Source organism: Monodon monoceros, unplaced genomic scaffold (genome assembly GCF_005190385.1).
Source record: "Monodon monoceros isolate NGI ecotype Baffin Bay Population unplaced genomic scaffold, NGI_Narwhal_1 Super_Scaffold_11, whole genome shotgun sequence".
Lineage (NCBI taxonomy): Eukaryota > Metazoa > Chordata > Mammalia > Artiodactyla > Monodontidae > Monodon > Monodon monoceros.
The window spans coordinates 48,892,881-48,908,259 of record NW_021703767.1 but is presented as its reverse complement, the minus strand read 5'-3'; the positions used below and the strand labels follow the sequence as shown (position 1 = coordinate 48,908,259).

Here is a 15,379-nt window from a genome sequence, read left to right as displayed (position 1 = left end):
GAAAGAAAGAAAGAAAGAAAGAAAGAAAGAAAGAAAGAAAGAAAGAAAGAAAAGAAAAGAAAAGAAAAGAAAAAGAGTAAGCAGTTTTAAAAAATGTTAAAAAGGACAGAAAAAAAATCCCTGCCCTCATGGAGCTTGCATTCTAGTCATCCTGTTAAAATATCAGGAACGTGTCACTTTTTTGCTCAAGACCATCTGATCTTCCCATCTTATTCAGAATAAAAACCAAGTCCTTACAATGAGAGGCTTACATGACAGACCCCTAGCTACTCCTCTGACCTCATCTTTATCTCTCTTTACCCACTCTGCTTCAGCTACATTAGCCTCCTTGTGTCTTGAACCCTCTCTCAGGGCCTTTGCACTCATTGTTCCCTTTACTGGAAATTCCCTTTCCTCGTATCTCCATAGCTCACTCTCACTTTCTTCAGGTCTTTGCTCAAACGTCATCTTATCAGTCTTTGTGCAAATTAGAAAAGGGATACCCTGTTATTGGTTGCAATCTTTTTTTTATATAAATTTATTTTATTTTATTTAGTTTTGGCTGTGTTGGGTCTTCGTTGCTGCACGTGGGCTTTCTCTAGTTGCGGCAAGCGGGGCTACTCTTCGTTGCAGTGCGTGGGCTTCTCATTGCGGTGGCTTCTCTTGTTGTGGAGCATGGGCTCTAGGCACGTGGGCGCGCGGGCTCTAGAGCGCAGGCTCAGCAGTTGTGGTGCACGGGCTTAGTCGCTCCGCGGCATGTGGGATCTTCCCAGACCAGGACTTGAACTCGTGTACCCTGCATTGGCAGGTGGATTCTTAACCACTGTGCCACGAGGGAAGTCCCTGGGTGCAATCTTTTAAGCACTTGGCTTAAAGGCAGATAGTACCTGTGTATGAAGAAAACAGTGCTTCTTCTAGCAAACATGGCCCTGCACCAGAGTGCATGGCTTGGAGAGGGTTGTATGGGTGTTCTTGCACAGTGAGCAACCTACTTAGAAGACAGTCCCCAACCACCTTGTATAAAATAGTAATGCCTCCCCACTCCAGTATTCTCCTTTCTCCCTTAACCTTCATATTACTTATTACCATCTGACATTTTCTATTATTTATGTCTTGTCTCCTTTCTGCCTGCCAGAATTTAATATCCATGAAGGTTGGGAATATTCTGTATTCCCACTGCTGTATCACCAACACCTGAAATGCTTCTGGGCACGTAGTAGGTACTCAATAAACATTTGATGAATGAATGAATGAGCCAATGAGGAAGATAACCTGCTAGACTGGGAAAAGTAAGACAATTGCTGTGATATGGAAATCAAGGAAGAAGTTTTTCAAGCAGGGAAGAGTTCAGTGAGATATTCATGGTCTTTTTTAATTAGTAGAAAGTGGCCACTGAATCTGGCTGGAAACAGTACAACTTATGTAAGCACAGATCAGTTTTATCAAGCAGTACTCAAGCTGCACAGTTCGACATGGCAGCCACTAGCTACATGTGACTATTAAGCACTTGAAGTGTGGTTCGTGCAACTGAAGAACTGAACTCAATGTTATTTAAGTTAAAAAACCGAAGCAGTTAGCTTTTTAAAAACACAATTCTGTCATTTTCGTAGGATTGCATTTTACTTTAACAATTGAAAATTTAGCATTCGTATATTTTTTCTTAAAATGAAAAGGTTTATTTAGAGAGATACACACTCCATAGCGTGAGCTGTCTCAAAAGGCGAGAGGTGGCCCCAGGGCATGGGGTCATCTGGGAAAATGAAAGCAGTGCTGGGAGAAACATACTCCACAGAGTATGGGCCATTTCAGAAGGCAAGAGTAGCCTGGTATTCATATTAAGATGTGCTATAACCATTAAAATACGACCAGATTTTGAATGCTTAGTTTGAAAAATTGAATATGAATGTAAAATCTCATTAGTTTTTAATAATGAATACAAATTGAAATAATAGTGTCGACATATGGGTTAAATATATTAAAATTAAGTTCACCTTTTATCTTTAACATGGCTACTGGGAATTTTAAAAGTACATGCGTGGATTGCATTATATGTCTATTAACAGCAGTGGTGTAGAGGAAATGGAAACTGTGTTCTGAATACTTACTTGAAGGATCTGGCTTAGAAGTTGAACTGCATAATATAGTAGGGATAATAGTAGCAAACAAAGACTTCTTTTTAAATTGTTTAATTATTAAAAGCTGGAAATTTGGTAGCATGTTTGAAAAGAGCAAAAGGAGAGAACTAGAAATGTTATTACATGAAAACATGTCACTAATAGGTAAGAAGGGGAAGATGATTAGACCATAGGAAGCAAAAGTTACCTTCAAAGAGAAAGAATACCATAGAATAAATTATTGGGTGTTTAAGATAAAGAGAGAAGCTGTTACTTCCTAATTCACGGCCAGGAAATCAGACCATCTAGTTTGGAGAAACTGAAGCAGTATCCGAGGTTCTGCTAAATTCCAAATTCAAAAAAATTTGTAAAATTAAAATCAGTATGAGCTCAAACTGTGGATGAGCTTGCCACTGTGATCCATCTACATAAGAGAGAAGCAGTCTTAGAAATCAGTTACTGCTTGGCTATTGCGAAGGAAAAAAATTAAGAAGAAAAATTCTAGTGTTGCATCACTGAAACACCTTAGCATATTGTTACACAGAAATACAAATGTATTCCTCAAAGGGACACAATAACTTGCATATACCGTATTAGAAATTCTATACATTTTGAATGTATAGTCTGAATTAATTAGTTTATATTTACTTAGCACTTATGTGCCAGACGGACACCATATTAAATGTTTTATATGAGTCAAGAACCATTTCTAATCTTTTTATAGATGAGGAAAACTGAAATTTCAAGAGATTAATCTAGGCAATGTCAGAACCCGTAGGGTGGAGCTGGAACCCAGAGAGCAGGGCTGGGACACAGGAGGCTCGTGAGGTGCACTAGGAGCCTTGTTTGCCTTCCTCTAGTGCCAATCCTGTCTGGCAATCCTAATCCCTTTTTCTTAACCACTACGCTATTTTACTTTCCATGTATCTCAAGCAGTTCAAGTATTAGCACCTTGCTACTCAGTAGGGTCTGAAGAGTTGAAATTCATTCATAATGCACTTCTCATCAATTCTAAGTTTACACATCACCTTTTCTTTTTTTTTTTTTTTTTTTTGCTGTACGTGGGCCTCTCACTGTTGTGGCCTCTCCCGTTGCGGAGCACAGGCTCCGACGCGCAGGCTCAGCGGCCATGGCTCACGGGCCTAGCCGCTCTGCAGCATGTGGGATCTTCCTGGACCGGGGCTTGAACCCGTGACCCCTGCATTGGCAGGTGGATTCTTAACCACTGCGCCACCAGGGAAGCCCTGAGTGAGGTGTCTTTTTTGAGATAATCAGTTGTGGCCAGGGGAGCAAGGTCTGTAAAAATATGGCAGCTTCCATTCAAATCACATGGCTGGAAAAAAGGAAGTATTTCCTTGAAAAGAAAAGCCATCTACACTACAACAGGGAAGTGCTGTAGGAACACTCTTCAAATAAACCCTTTTCTTCTAAGAGGATAAGAAATTAGCTTTATCCCCACGAACCCATTTCTCACTACCCCACGAACCCATTTTTCATTATACAGCTCAATCTCATGACATGCCAAAGGATGTCTTAACTTTTTGTTTAACCAAGACTCAGTTAAATGATATACCTTAGTGCCTATGACATGCCCAGCACTGTACCAAATGTTAAATAAATGAACCACCACCTGAAGTTTCATCAATTTTCGATGAAAGGGTAGTTGTTGACATGGCTAAAAGAACATTTAAGAAGTAAAATGCAGTCTGAGACTCAAAAGTAGTCATAAAAAGCCACACCAATGGTACAATTATTTTACTGGGCTCAAACAAACACGGACAACTCTTTTTACTTTCTAAGATTCTTTTTACAGTAAACAAAATATATTTCCAAAGTTTTACAGATATTTAATTGGAGAAAGATAATACTTCAGTTAGTTTGGAAAGACAACCTTTAAAAAAAAGAGCAAGTGAATTCCATTCAGGATGAAACAGACTAACAGAACTGTATTCCTAAGTGGTGGTGGTGGGATCAATTGGGAGATTGGGATTGACATTTATACGCTAATATGTATAAAATGGATAACTAATAATAACCTGATGTATAAAAAATAAAATAAAATTCAAAAAAAAAAAAAGAAACAGGAGTGTGAGTATTACCTGTGCTACTTCAGCAGAGGCTTCCTAAAAATTTCAGCTGATTTTGGAAAAAAAAAAAAGAACTGTAATCCTAATCCATTTACTTTTTAAGCTATCAAATATTCTCATTCAAGTTACCTTTTCTGTGTCTATCTACAGAGCCTCTTGGAAATGAATTAAAAGTCTTTGACTTCACTCTGTTGAAAAACTCTTGAGAATGCTGAGAAATATCCAGATAACCAGTATGTTTTCTCCTAGGAACAAACTTCAGAGCCTCTTCCCAACTACCAGTGTTTTTCAGACATAACAAAATACGTATCATTTGATCTAAGGTGAGATTTTTGGTGCCAGTGTCCCACTGCAAATATTTATCTAATGGAAGGCATTCTGTTGCCAGCTTCAGCCGTTTTGCTTTGGCTAGGGATGTGCCTGGTTGCATATTCTTATCAACAAAAGATCCCACTACATAAATTTTGTCATGCTGGAAAGTAGTCATAACGTTGGGAGAATCTGAAGTTAAATATATAATACTGTCCTTTGGAAATAAATCTACATGAGACTTTTCTGTTGCTGTTAAAAGCAATTTGTTCCACTTTTCTCCATAACGTTTAACTAACTCTCTATAGTAGGGACCACCTGTTTTAAGACTGCAGAAATGAATATGGAAAGGATCAACATTTCTTCTGTTCCATCCTTCACTTTCTAAAAGTTGGGAAACAGCATTCTGCAGTTCTTTTGGTTTCATATAGTCGTCGTAAGCCATGTCAAAAACCAAAGGTTGTCCAAACTGCATGGCCTGGGCACCCTTCCAGCCCACTGCAATGTCCATATTCCTATCCCAAAGTCGTAGAAACAGAAAGTTTTGCTGTTTATCTTCTTTAGTGGTTTCTGGTAGCTGATCTTTTTTTACTTGTTCTTTTGCTGCTATTTTCATTTCCTTTTTTATTTGCTTGGCTTTTTTCATTTTTTCCTTAATATATAAATATTTTAAATATTTTCTTTTTGACGATTTAGAAACACATTCCATAACGGTTTTGAGCTCTTCTTCACTGATGTGTTCTGGTACTTCTCTGCGAAGCAATCTCCACATCTCAATTAATTCCCTGGTGGCAGCCAGAGTATCTTCATCCTTGCTACTTGAGATTGTTGAAACACCCTCTTCTCGCACACTAGATTTCATTGTAATTTTCCACCTATCCAACTCCAGCTCTTCAGGAGGTGATGTACTCTCCTTATTAGGATAGGGCACAGCTGGTATTTTGGAAGATGTGTATCTCTGCAGAGTTGTTGAATATAAAACCCTTCTCTTCCTATGAAGGGTAAATGGCACCAAAACTCTGGCAAAAGGTCTTAAGAAGGTGACACTGACACTCATTTTGAGGAAAACAGGCTTGTAAGAAAAGCCCTATAAAAAAAGAAAAATGTAATGAAAAGTTAAAAACCTCTCAAATAACTGTGCAAGTATAAATTTGAGATACCAAAATGCAATTTATTTCTGAAACATAAAGTGGAATCTTAGTCCAAGTTATTTTTGCACCATTAATTTTTCTTAGACTCCTGTGGCCTAGAGCCTGTGATCATTCACTAGACAAAAAGTTCAAAACTTATTTCGGTTCTTATTTTAGATATGAACTTCACTATTGTTTTAGGCAAAAGGATACCTTGAAGATCCTTTTCAGCTTTGTATCTAGGGACCCAGAAGATCAATGTTACCGGATAACAAAGTTATGTACCACTATATGGCTGAGATTATGGTGCTGTATTCTTCTCCACTTTCTACTAAGCCCAGATACAGACCCAAACACAAGACCCTTAACAAGCAATACATGAAGACAAAGGGCAGAAAAGTCACAGAAAATGGCAACTAGTAAAAAGTACTTAGCAGCTGCTGTACCAATGCCCTTATATGTTTTCAAAATAGAAATATAGAGAGATCTACTGATTTAAAAAAAAAAAACCTCCCTTCTCCAATTTAGACTTCACAGCAAATAAAGTTATTGCCAAACAAAATATCCAAAATTAGGGCAAATATATATAAGCTCCACAATTTTATCCTAAAGGTCTGGATGTCCACAAAACAATGAAGATGCTTAAAGATGTGAAACTAGTGCTGGACTTGAAGCAAAAAAAGGAATTCGACTTTTCACCAAATGCAACTAAAATACTTGAAAAGTTCCTTCTTCCCTTGGCTTCATTTAATGACGCTGCATGCTCCTGGGTCTCTGACCTGTGCAATGATGCTCAGATCCATTCCCCCTACACCCCCAACACACACAAGGTGGATGTGCTTCTGAGTTCTGTCCTTAGCCCTTTTTTCAATCTAAACATTTTCCCTATGAACTCTGATCTACCTCCTTGACTTTGATCACCATGTATCAGATGACACCTCAAATGCAACAAACTGAAATCTGTCTCCCTTCCCTTCCCAATCTGCTTCTCCTTCTGCGTTATTTCAGGGAGGGACACTACTATCCATACACTTGCTGAAGGCAGAAACTGGGAGTCGTTTCATAACTGTCCCCCTCACACCCTCCATTCCTAATTTGAGTTATATTTATTTAGTTTCTAAATACTTCTCTAATCCAGTCACTTCTCTTCAATCTCATTTTCTTATCTTTTTTTTTTCTTTTGGAGGCGGGAGGCTGCGCTGCACAGCTTGCAGGATCTTAATTCCCCGACCAGTGATGGTACCCGGGCCCTCTGCAGTGAGAGCACGTAGTCCCAACCACTGGGCTGCCAGGGAATTCCCTCAACCTCATTTTCTTAATTGTATCTGCTAGCCTCTAGATTTGCTCTCCCTCATCTCTAAGCCATTTGGAGCTACTGCAGATCTGATCAATACACTCACATAATCCTCAATGTGTATTTTAAAACTTACTGCTGCCAGGTTAAAATCTAAACTTATATATATGGCTTATAAACTTTTTTCACAAAATCACCATTTGCTTACCTCTTCAGCTACAACTCTAGCTATCTGCCACCTCAAACTTTAGATCAAGTATTCCTATTAGATCTTTTAGCACCCTGTACTTCTGCACCATAGTGCTTGTAACACTGCATTGTAATTTCCTGGCTACTTATTAGCCCCACTATGTGGTAAACTCTATCAGGACAAGGACTGTATTTATAGTAACATCGAACCCAATATTTGGCAGTATATAGTTCACATTTATCTATTTTTCGATTAAATACTCCGGGTCAATGCGTCTCACATTTAAAACACGTTCAGACACCTTTTAAAGAAAATACAATTTCCTTCAGACTCCTCGAAATAGTTAACCGAGAGTTCTCAGCCCCAATACGAGAAACACTGATTTCGGAAAAAGTCTTTTGAGTTTTGTCTTTGTAAATGGTAAATATTTTTAGGATATCAAAGAAACAAAACCCCCAAATATTTAAAAGGGGAACAAGGATATCATTTTGGGAAACACTGCTCTCGTCCCAGGTACTGTACGTATGGTTTATTAAATCACTAGGCTTTCTCTTATCTGTGGGCCTTCTTAACGCACAAGCTCCGGTATGCGTATGTTAGGTCTCCCGCATCCTCCCACCTCACCACACACACTGGGAGACAAGAAACCCGCCCGTACCAGGAGTGCAAACACAGTGGCTCCGGCCAGTGCAAACCACAAGGAACCCCAGAGGACGCAGGATTCTAACGGGAAATGCTGCCCAGGGATCCGCGCTGCACCTGACCCACAGATTACCTATCACTCTGCTCAGTATCCGTCGTTGACACGAGACCCGCAGCCGGAAATCCCTTCCCCTCCTTCCGGCGCTGCCATATGACGTCATGCCAAAGGGGCAAGCCTTCCGGCCTGGAAAGCAGCACTGTCGTGCAACGCAGGCTGAAAAACATCCACTGACAGCAGCAATACAAAGACTATTGAGACCGCGTTGTGAGGTTTGGGGGCTGAAGCCAGGTGAGAGTGGGTAAGGGATGAGTGGAATATGAGAAAATTGAGTCATAAAGGTTAAACGTTTTTATGAATCTTGGCAGAGGCAATATTCGGTAGGCTTAGCCTCCGGTGTGGTGTCCAGGAAATTTTTGTTATTTTTACTGTGCCTGGGAGAGACTTGACCAGCTGATAGGATTGTTAGCAAGGGAATAAGGAAAGAAAGGTTGAGAAGGGTGAACTTCCTCAGAAGATTGAAAGAGATGGGATTCAGAGGACAGATGGAGGGAACTGGTCTTGGATAGGAGGAGGAAATACCACTTCCTTTGTAACAGGAAGAAGGGAAGAAACTTAAGTGGGGATGGAAACCAGTTTGTAGATATGGCACTTGTAATTTTAGAGTTCCCATTTCTGTGAAAGAGGTAGTCAGCTGAGAATCTCTGGAGAGCGAAGAATGGGAGAAGGTTTGAAATTGTTATGAAGAGTGAATGTGACACACTCAGTGATGGAGAAGTTTTTCACATATTGCAGTATAGGGAAGTCATTCTGGCTTATACGTAGTTCTGCCTGAACTTTGTGTGAACTGAAACACAGCCTGACTTACGGCCTGTCAAACACTTATACAGCACATCTACTTTAACCATTAAGATAAAGAATGTCCTCTTCGAAGATAAGGATAAATAGCTCTCTTCCTGTGGCATCCATTAACACTTTCTTGAAGGTAAGGTTCCCTTCCCAGACACCAGGATTATGCTGTCTCATTGAATACATACTATTCTGTCTCTTTTGAAACCTTGAAGGAGTGTACCCCTGTCATGTTTGATGTATGTTCTTTGTTTTATTTATTTATTTATTTATTTGCGGTACGCGGGCCTCTCACTGTTGTGGCCTCTCCCGTTGCGGAGCACAGGCTCCGGACGCGCAGGGTCAGCGGCCATGGCTTACAGGCCTAGACCGCTTCGCGGCACGTGGGATCTTCCCGGACCGGGGCACGAACCCGTGTCCCCTGCATCGGCAGGCGGACTCTCAACCACTGTGCCACCAGGGAAGCCCTGTTCTTTGTTTTAATAATAAGGTTTGAAACTGTGCTGAAAACCATGCTTCAATGGAGCAGATCCTTGGAGCTGCTGAGAGGCTGCCTCCCAGGCTATAGTCCTCAGTTTGGTTCTAATAAAACTCTTTTCTATTACTTATTATAGTTTGATTGTTGATTATTTGTGTCAACAATAGAAGCAGAAAGTAGAATTGTGTTTACCAGGGACTAGGAGGGTGGTGGTGAAAACAAGGGGTTGTTTAGTGGGTATAACAGTTTCAGTTTTGCAAGGTGAAAAAATTCTGGAAATCTGTTGCACAACAGCACGAATATACTTAACACTACTGAGCTTAAAAATTGTTAATATGGTAAACTTATGTGTTTCTTAAAATCACAATTAAAAAAAGAAAGAACGAAGTGTGAGCTGACTAGGGAATGACAGTCATGTTGTTAGGCAGTGTTTATGGTCTAATTCAGTTTGGGGGTCATGAATTTATAGTGATATCAGCTATCTTATATGATCCCTCCCCCCATTTTGCCAACACTGCTAAGTGCTAAGAGGTCCAAGTACAATTAAGTTTATAGAAGGGAAATGGGGTAAAGTTGTTAAAGTTATTGGCATCAGAGTTGCTGCACGAGTGGTCTACAGAGCCTCAGGTGCATAATGAGAGGCCAGTACAGTAATGATAGAACATGGGATGAGAGACTGATAGAAAGTAAATACACAACTGGCCAGAGGTTTCAAAGGAGATGAGAAACAGGTTAGTAGGTGTAATTGAGTAAGCAAACTGAGCTGATAGGACATTGCAGAAGAGTCACGTATCATCTGCTTTTGTGAATGTTGTGGTAATGCCAAGATTCAGGCCGTGACCACAAGAGTGTGTGGCAGGAGTACAGTGGGATGGGTCATGAGAGATCATCTAGGAATCACAGTCAGGGTATAATTATGGTATTGTTTTTGCTTCAAAACTCAATTTTGTACTCGGTATTTAGTAGCATTTGAAGTTTCTCTTTTCCTTTTGGTGTAGGCATATCTGTCTTATGGTTTGCTAAAATTAGGGAGGCCTCTTCTTTCTGGGCCAGACATTTTTTTTTTTTTTTTTTTTTGCAGTATGCGGGCCTCTCACTGTTGTGGCCTCTCCCGTTGCGGAGCACAGGCTCTGGATGCTCAGGCCCAGCGGCCATGGCTCACGGGCCCAGCCGCTCCACGGCATGTGGGATCTTCCCGGACCGGGGCACGAACCCATGTCCCCTGCATCGGCAGGCGGACTCTCAACCACTGCGCCACCAGGGAAGCCCCATCTCTTATTTTTAATTTGTATTTGCCCTTAAATTATATGGTAGAAACGGAAAGTATTGGTCTTGAAAGGTAAGTGAGACACACCACTTCCTTTCCTACAGGAGGGAAAGACAAATGTGTCAGTGCACTTGGATCTTTGGGACCATAAAACATGAGCTCAGTCAACAAATCCCTTTTGTTGCTTTCCTCAGGGGAGGAACTTCGGTCCAGATGATAATCCAGATGATAATCCATCATCACTTTTACCTCACATGAGATAGACTTAACGTTATTACCTCCCTGGCCACCCCTAATCTTCCTAACAGTGGTTCACAAAGTGTGATCCCCAGACCAGCATCAGTATCACCTAGGAACTAGTTAAAAGGCAAATTTTGGGGCCCCACCTACCAATTCTCCTGAATCAGAAACTTTGGCAGTGATATCTAGCAGTCTTTAAGACCTCCAGTTTATCCTGATGTACTTTAAAGTTAGAGAACTGCTGCTTTTGAAGAAGCATTGAAAAGGAAGTAAGAGAATTTCTTGCTGTCTTCTTTAACAGAGACTTCCCACAGTGTATTCACAATATGTTCTTTTTTTCTTTGTTAAAATTTTAATATGTTTAGTCTGGTATCGGGAAGTGACACACAAATCTTGGTGTACTTCGTTTACAATGATCATAGCCTATTACCTCTATTTTCCACAAGAAGGGGAAAAGTTATCACATACTGATGTCAGAAAGTCTTAGGATTTTCCTGCAGTCCTCCCTTATCAGTCTTTTCTCTATCAGGACACATCTCTGGTCTGCAGCTTATAGCCAAAAATCTGGAGATATCCTTTTTTGACTTCAAGCTGCTAAAATAGAGCAACATCGGAAGTCAGAGTAAGGGAATAGTTTAGGGTGACCCTAGGAGAGAAAATTAAAATAAACTTTAATTTCAACACAAGTATTTGTGGCAAAAATTCTGATGTCTTGCAGAGAAAGAGGAAACCAGTTTCTAAATACACAGCTGTTTATCAAAACAAGAAAAACTTTAAAACAGGATAAAAATGCTCCCAGACCAAGATAATCTTATAAGCAACAATTGAGTTGAGCTGCTATACCATTAATTTCAGTTGGCATCATTTCTGATGTGGTAGTCTAAAATATGTCTCCAAATTCTTTGACACTGTCTCACGAGGTGGAGTCTAATTCCTCTTCCCTTGAACTTAGTGACTCATGTCCCACAAATAGGAAAAAAGTAGACCAGTATGCAACTTCAGAGAGTAGGTCATAAAAGGTGGTGTAGTTTCTGGCTTGCTTATTCACCTGGATGATTCATCCTGTGGGAAGCTAGCTGCCATGTTGTGAAGACATTCAAGTGACAAAGACTCTCCTTGACCAGACTTTAGTTAGGCTCTTCTGAGCCCTCTCCTGGGATTAGTCCTTGACCTTGACCTTCTGTAAGATTGCATAGGTCAATTTTAGCGAGAATCCTTCTAAGTCATCCCCCAACCTTGATATCAAGTTTCTCACTCCTCACTCTTCATATCAAAGCCCTTGTCCTGCCTTTAGCAAGAATCTCTCTAACCCTTGAGGTCTCTTAGTTTTCCATCCACTGATATCCCCACTCTGCTCCTAGCTATCTTTATTGTTTTGGAGTTGAGCCTGATCTCTGTTCCCTATTGCAATGTCCCTAACTGCAATAGTCTTGAGTAAAGTCTTCCTTACCATTTGAACAAGTGTCAGGTTAAGTTTTTAGTAGAAGCAGCCTATGGAAGCAGTCCATATAGCGAGTTACTGAGGCCTCCTGCCAACAGCCAGCCCAGCTTTAGATCACTGCAGCTTCAGACAGTCTTTTTTTTTTTAAAAATAAATTTATTTATTTATTTATTTATGGCCACGTTGGGTCTTCGTAGCTGCGCGTGGGCTTTCTCTAGTTGCGGCGAGCCGGCACCACTCTTCGTTGCGGTGCGTGGGCTTCTCATTGCTGTGGGCTTCAGTAGTTGTGGCACGCGGGCTCAGTAGTTGTGGCACATGGGCTTACTTGCTCTGTGGCACGTGGGATCTTCCTGGACCAGGGCTCAAACCCGTGTCCCCTGCATTGGCAGATGGATTCTTAACCACTGTGCCACCAGGAAAGCCCTTCAGACAGTCTTGAGTGTGCTCTTCTGAGGGATCCTGAACCAGAATCACCCAATTAAGCTGCTCCTGAATTCCTGACCAACAGAAGCTGTGAGATAATAAATGTTTGTTGTTTTAAGTCACCAAGTTTTGGGGGTAATCTAATATGTAGCAATAGATAACTAATACACCTGACTACCACATTAAATAGTAAATTGGGGGTTATGAGAAACATCAACGTTCAGTTAGTTAAATATAAGACAAAATAGTTTTTATGGCAACACTTTATTTTTACTTTTTTGGTGCTTTTACAGTAAGTGCATTAAATACATCCTAGATAGACTATCTATGTTGGTAGAGACATCTAAAGCTCAACTTATTTACACAATGGGAAATGCAGGCTGGGAGAGAGTAACTGGTTTATCCAATGCTAGGAGTCATTTATTTATTTTTTTATTTTTGGCTGTACCTCATGGCTTTTGGGATCTTAGTTCCTCCACCAGGGATTGATCCCAGTCCTGAGGCAGTGAAAGCACCAAGTCCTAACCACTAGACTGCCAGGGGATTCCCCCTGGGAGTCATTTAAAATCTGCATATCCTGATTTACAATTCAGTGCTTTTTGTTTTTTTTTTATTATGCCACTCAAGACATGGTGCAGAAAGAGAAATTTGAGATATTATGTCTATACTGTTAAGGAATTGTCATAGTCTGTTCGGGCTGCTATAACAGAGTATCATAGACTGGGAGGCTTAGACAACAAATATTTATTTCTCACAGTTCTAGACACTGGGAAGTCCATGATTGAGGCACCAGAAGATTCAGTGTCTGGTGAAGGCCTGCTTCCTGCTTCATAGATGGCTGTGTTCTCACTGTGTCTCACATTGTAGAAGGGAGCTTTCTGGGGTTTCTTTCATAAAAGTACTAATCTCATTCGTGAGGGCTCTACCCTCATGACCTAATCACCTCCCAAACACCTCACCTCCTAATACCATCACGTTGGGGATTAAGATTTCACCATGAATTTTGGCGGGGACACAAACATTCAGTCCATAACAGGAATTATAGTGTATACTAGGTTAAAAAAACACTAGAAGGGACTTCCCTGGCGGTCCAGTGGTTGAGAATCCACACTTCCACTGCAGGGGGCATGGGTTGATCCCTGGCTGGGGAACTAAGATCTCGCATGCTGCCCGGAGCAGACAAAAAACAAAAAACAGAACCCCCAAAACTAGGAATAAGAACACTAGGAAGACACTAGAAAGAGCTATGTACAGAAAAATTTGTATGTCCTATTAGATATGGCAGAGTCAGTTTTTCAAATGTAACATCTATAAGATGTTATAGAAAAGCCCAAACAAACTTCTTGGCCAACTCAATATTATACATAAATAGAGATGCAACAAGGATTTATTGTATAGCACAGGGAATTATATTCAATATCTTGTAATAACCTATAATGGAATATAATCCTCAAAAAAACTGAATCATTTTACTGTATACCTAATACTAACACAATGCTGTAAATCAACTACACTTCAATTGAAAAAAAGTATTAAGCATTTCTCAAACTACTGCCAAAATTATTTTGGTCTCCTGGCTTCCAAGCTTGTTCTCCTTCTAATCTATTCTCTAAACTGCAATCGGGATATTCTTTATAAAATGTAAATCTGATAATATTCTCCTGTCTAAAACCATCCAATGGCTTCCATTGTCATTAGAATAAAGTAAAAAAAAATTCTTTTTAAAATTTATTTATTTTTGGCTGTGTTGGGTCTTCGTTGCTGCACGGGCTTTCTGTAGTTGCGGTGAGCAGGGGCCACTCTTCGTTGCGGTGCGTGGGCTTCTTATTGCTGTGGCTTCTGTTGTGGAGCATGGGCTCTAGGCACACGGGCTTCAGTAGTTGTGGCATGCGGGCTCAGGAGTTGTGGCTCGTGGGCTCTAGAGTGCAGGCTCAGTAGTTGTGACACACGGGCTTAGTTGCTCCACGGCATGTGGGATCTTCCCAGACCAGGGCTTGAAGCCGTGTGCCCTGCATTGGCAGGCGGATTCTTAACCACTGTGCCACCAGGGACGTCCTAAAGTAAAAATTCTTAACATGGACATTGCAGCCTTGAATAAGCTGCCTGTTTATTTCTCTAACTTAACTTTGCAGCTACTGACAAAACCTCTCTCCTTTACCACATCAGAGTCTGGCTCCTCTGAGCCCTCCTCTTGACTAGGCTCTGACATTGGGCTCTGCCCTTGGTCTGCTTAGTCCAGTTTTAGTAGGAATTATGCTGAGTCAGTTAGTGAAAATCTCACCTTTGGTATCTGAACGTCCTCTATTATATCTGATAAAATTCCTCATCCTCCACTGTCAGTATCTTACCACCCCTGGCCCGCCTTCAGTAAGAATCCTGTTGAGTCAGTCTAGCAAGAATATCTATTATCCCTAATGTTTTACTTAGTAGTTTTCCATTCACTGACCCTCACCCTGCTACTCGGCTGTAACCGCCCCGCCCCACCCTTGTCCTTGTGTTTGGAGTTGAGCCCAATCTCTCTCCCCTACTACAAAACCCCCATTGCAGCAATCCCTTTTGAATAAATCTTCCTTACTGTCTTTAATGCATGTCATGAATAACTTTTTCTTTAACACTACTCCCCATAATCTTTTAGTTCCAGCTGAACTGGACTTCTTCCTCCTGCCTTAGGACTTTGCACATGTGATTCATTTGCCTATGACTTAGTTTTTCCAGATAACTACTATTGTTCTTCAAACTAGGCATCATTTTCTCAGGGAGTATTCCCTGAACCCCAAGGCTGTTAGCTCTCATGCTAGATGTTCTATGACACCCTTTATTTCTTAACACTCTTCACACTTGCAATTTGTTGTTCATTGTGAACTCCAAATAAGGTTAA

At 40.7% G+C, this 15,379-nt stretch overlaps 2 protein-coding genes across 20 annotated transcripts in view; one reads left to right on the top strand and one right to left on the bottom strand.

The window, feature by feature from the left end:
• Positions 1 to 3,843: 3,843 nt before the first annotated feature.
• TRMT10C (tRNA methyltransferase 10C, mitochondrial RNase P subunit) lies at positions 3,844 to 7,922 on the bottom strand. 2 transcript variants are annotated; one of them, XM_029213668.1, is made up of 2 exons: positions 7,879 to 7,922; positions 3,844 to 5,576 (listed from the first exon to the last, which is right to left on the bottom strand). In XM_029213668.1, exon 2 carries the CDS (start codon positions 5,544 to 5,546, stop codon positions 4,287 to 4,289), a length of 1,260 nt encoding a protein of 419 aa, XP_029069501.1. In that variant the 5' UTR covers positions 5,547 to 5,576; positions 7,879 to 7,922; the 3' UTR covers positions 3,844 to 4,286. The 2 variants fall into 2 exon arrangements, with proteins under 2 accessions (XP_029069501.1, XP_029069500.1); XM_029213667.1 differs by having other exon boundaries at positions 7,762 to 7,905.
• Positions 7,923 to 7,981: 59 nt separating this feature from the next.
• SENP7 (SUMO specific peptidase 7) overlaps positions 7,982 to 15,379 on the top strand; it is a 170,844-nt gene continuing 163,446 nt past the window's right edge. For 9 of the 18 annotated variants that reach the window (XM_029213805.1, XM_029213804.1, XM_029213818.1 and 6 more), the window contains exon 1: positions 7,982 to 8,094. The gene's annotated coding sequence lies outside the window, so the exon portion shown is untranslated. Of the gene's footprint in view, positions 8,095 to 8,693; positions 8,789 to 10,211; positions 10,470 to 15,379 lie in introns of all 18 variants that reach the window. The other 9 variants (XM_029213803.1, XM_029213799.1, XM_029213801.1 and 6 more) reach the window with 3 other exon arrangements.

Coding starts and splice junctions, on each gene's coding strand:
- TRMT10C (XM_029213668.1), bottom strand. CDS start 5,546: ATGAGTGTCAGTGTCACCTTCTTAAGACCTTTTGCCAGAGTTTTGGTG.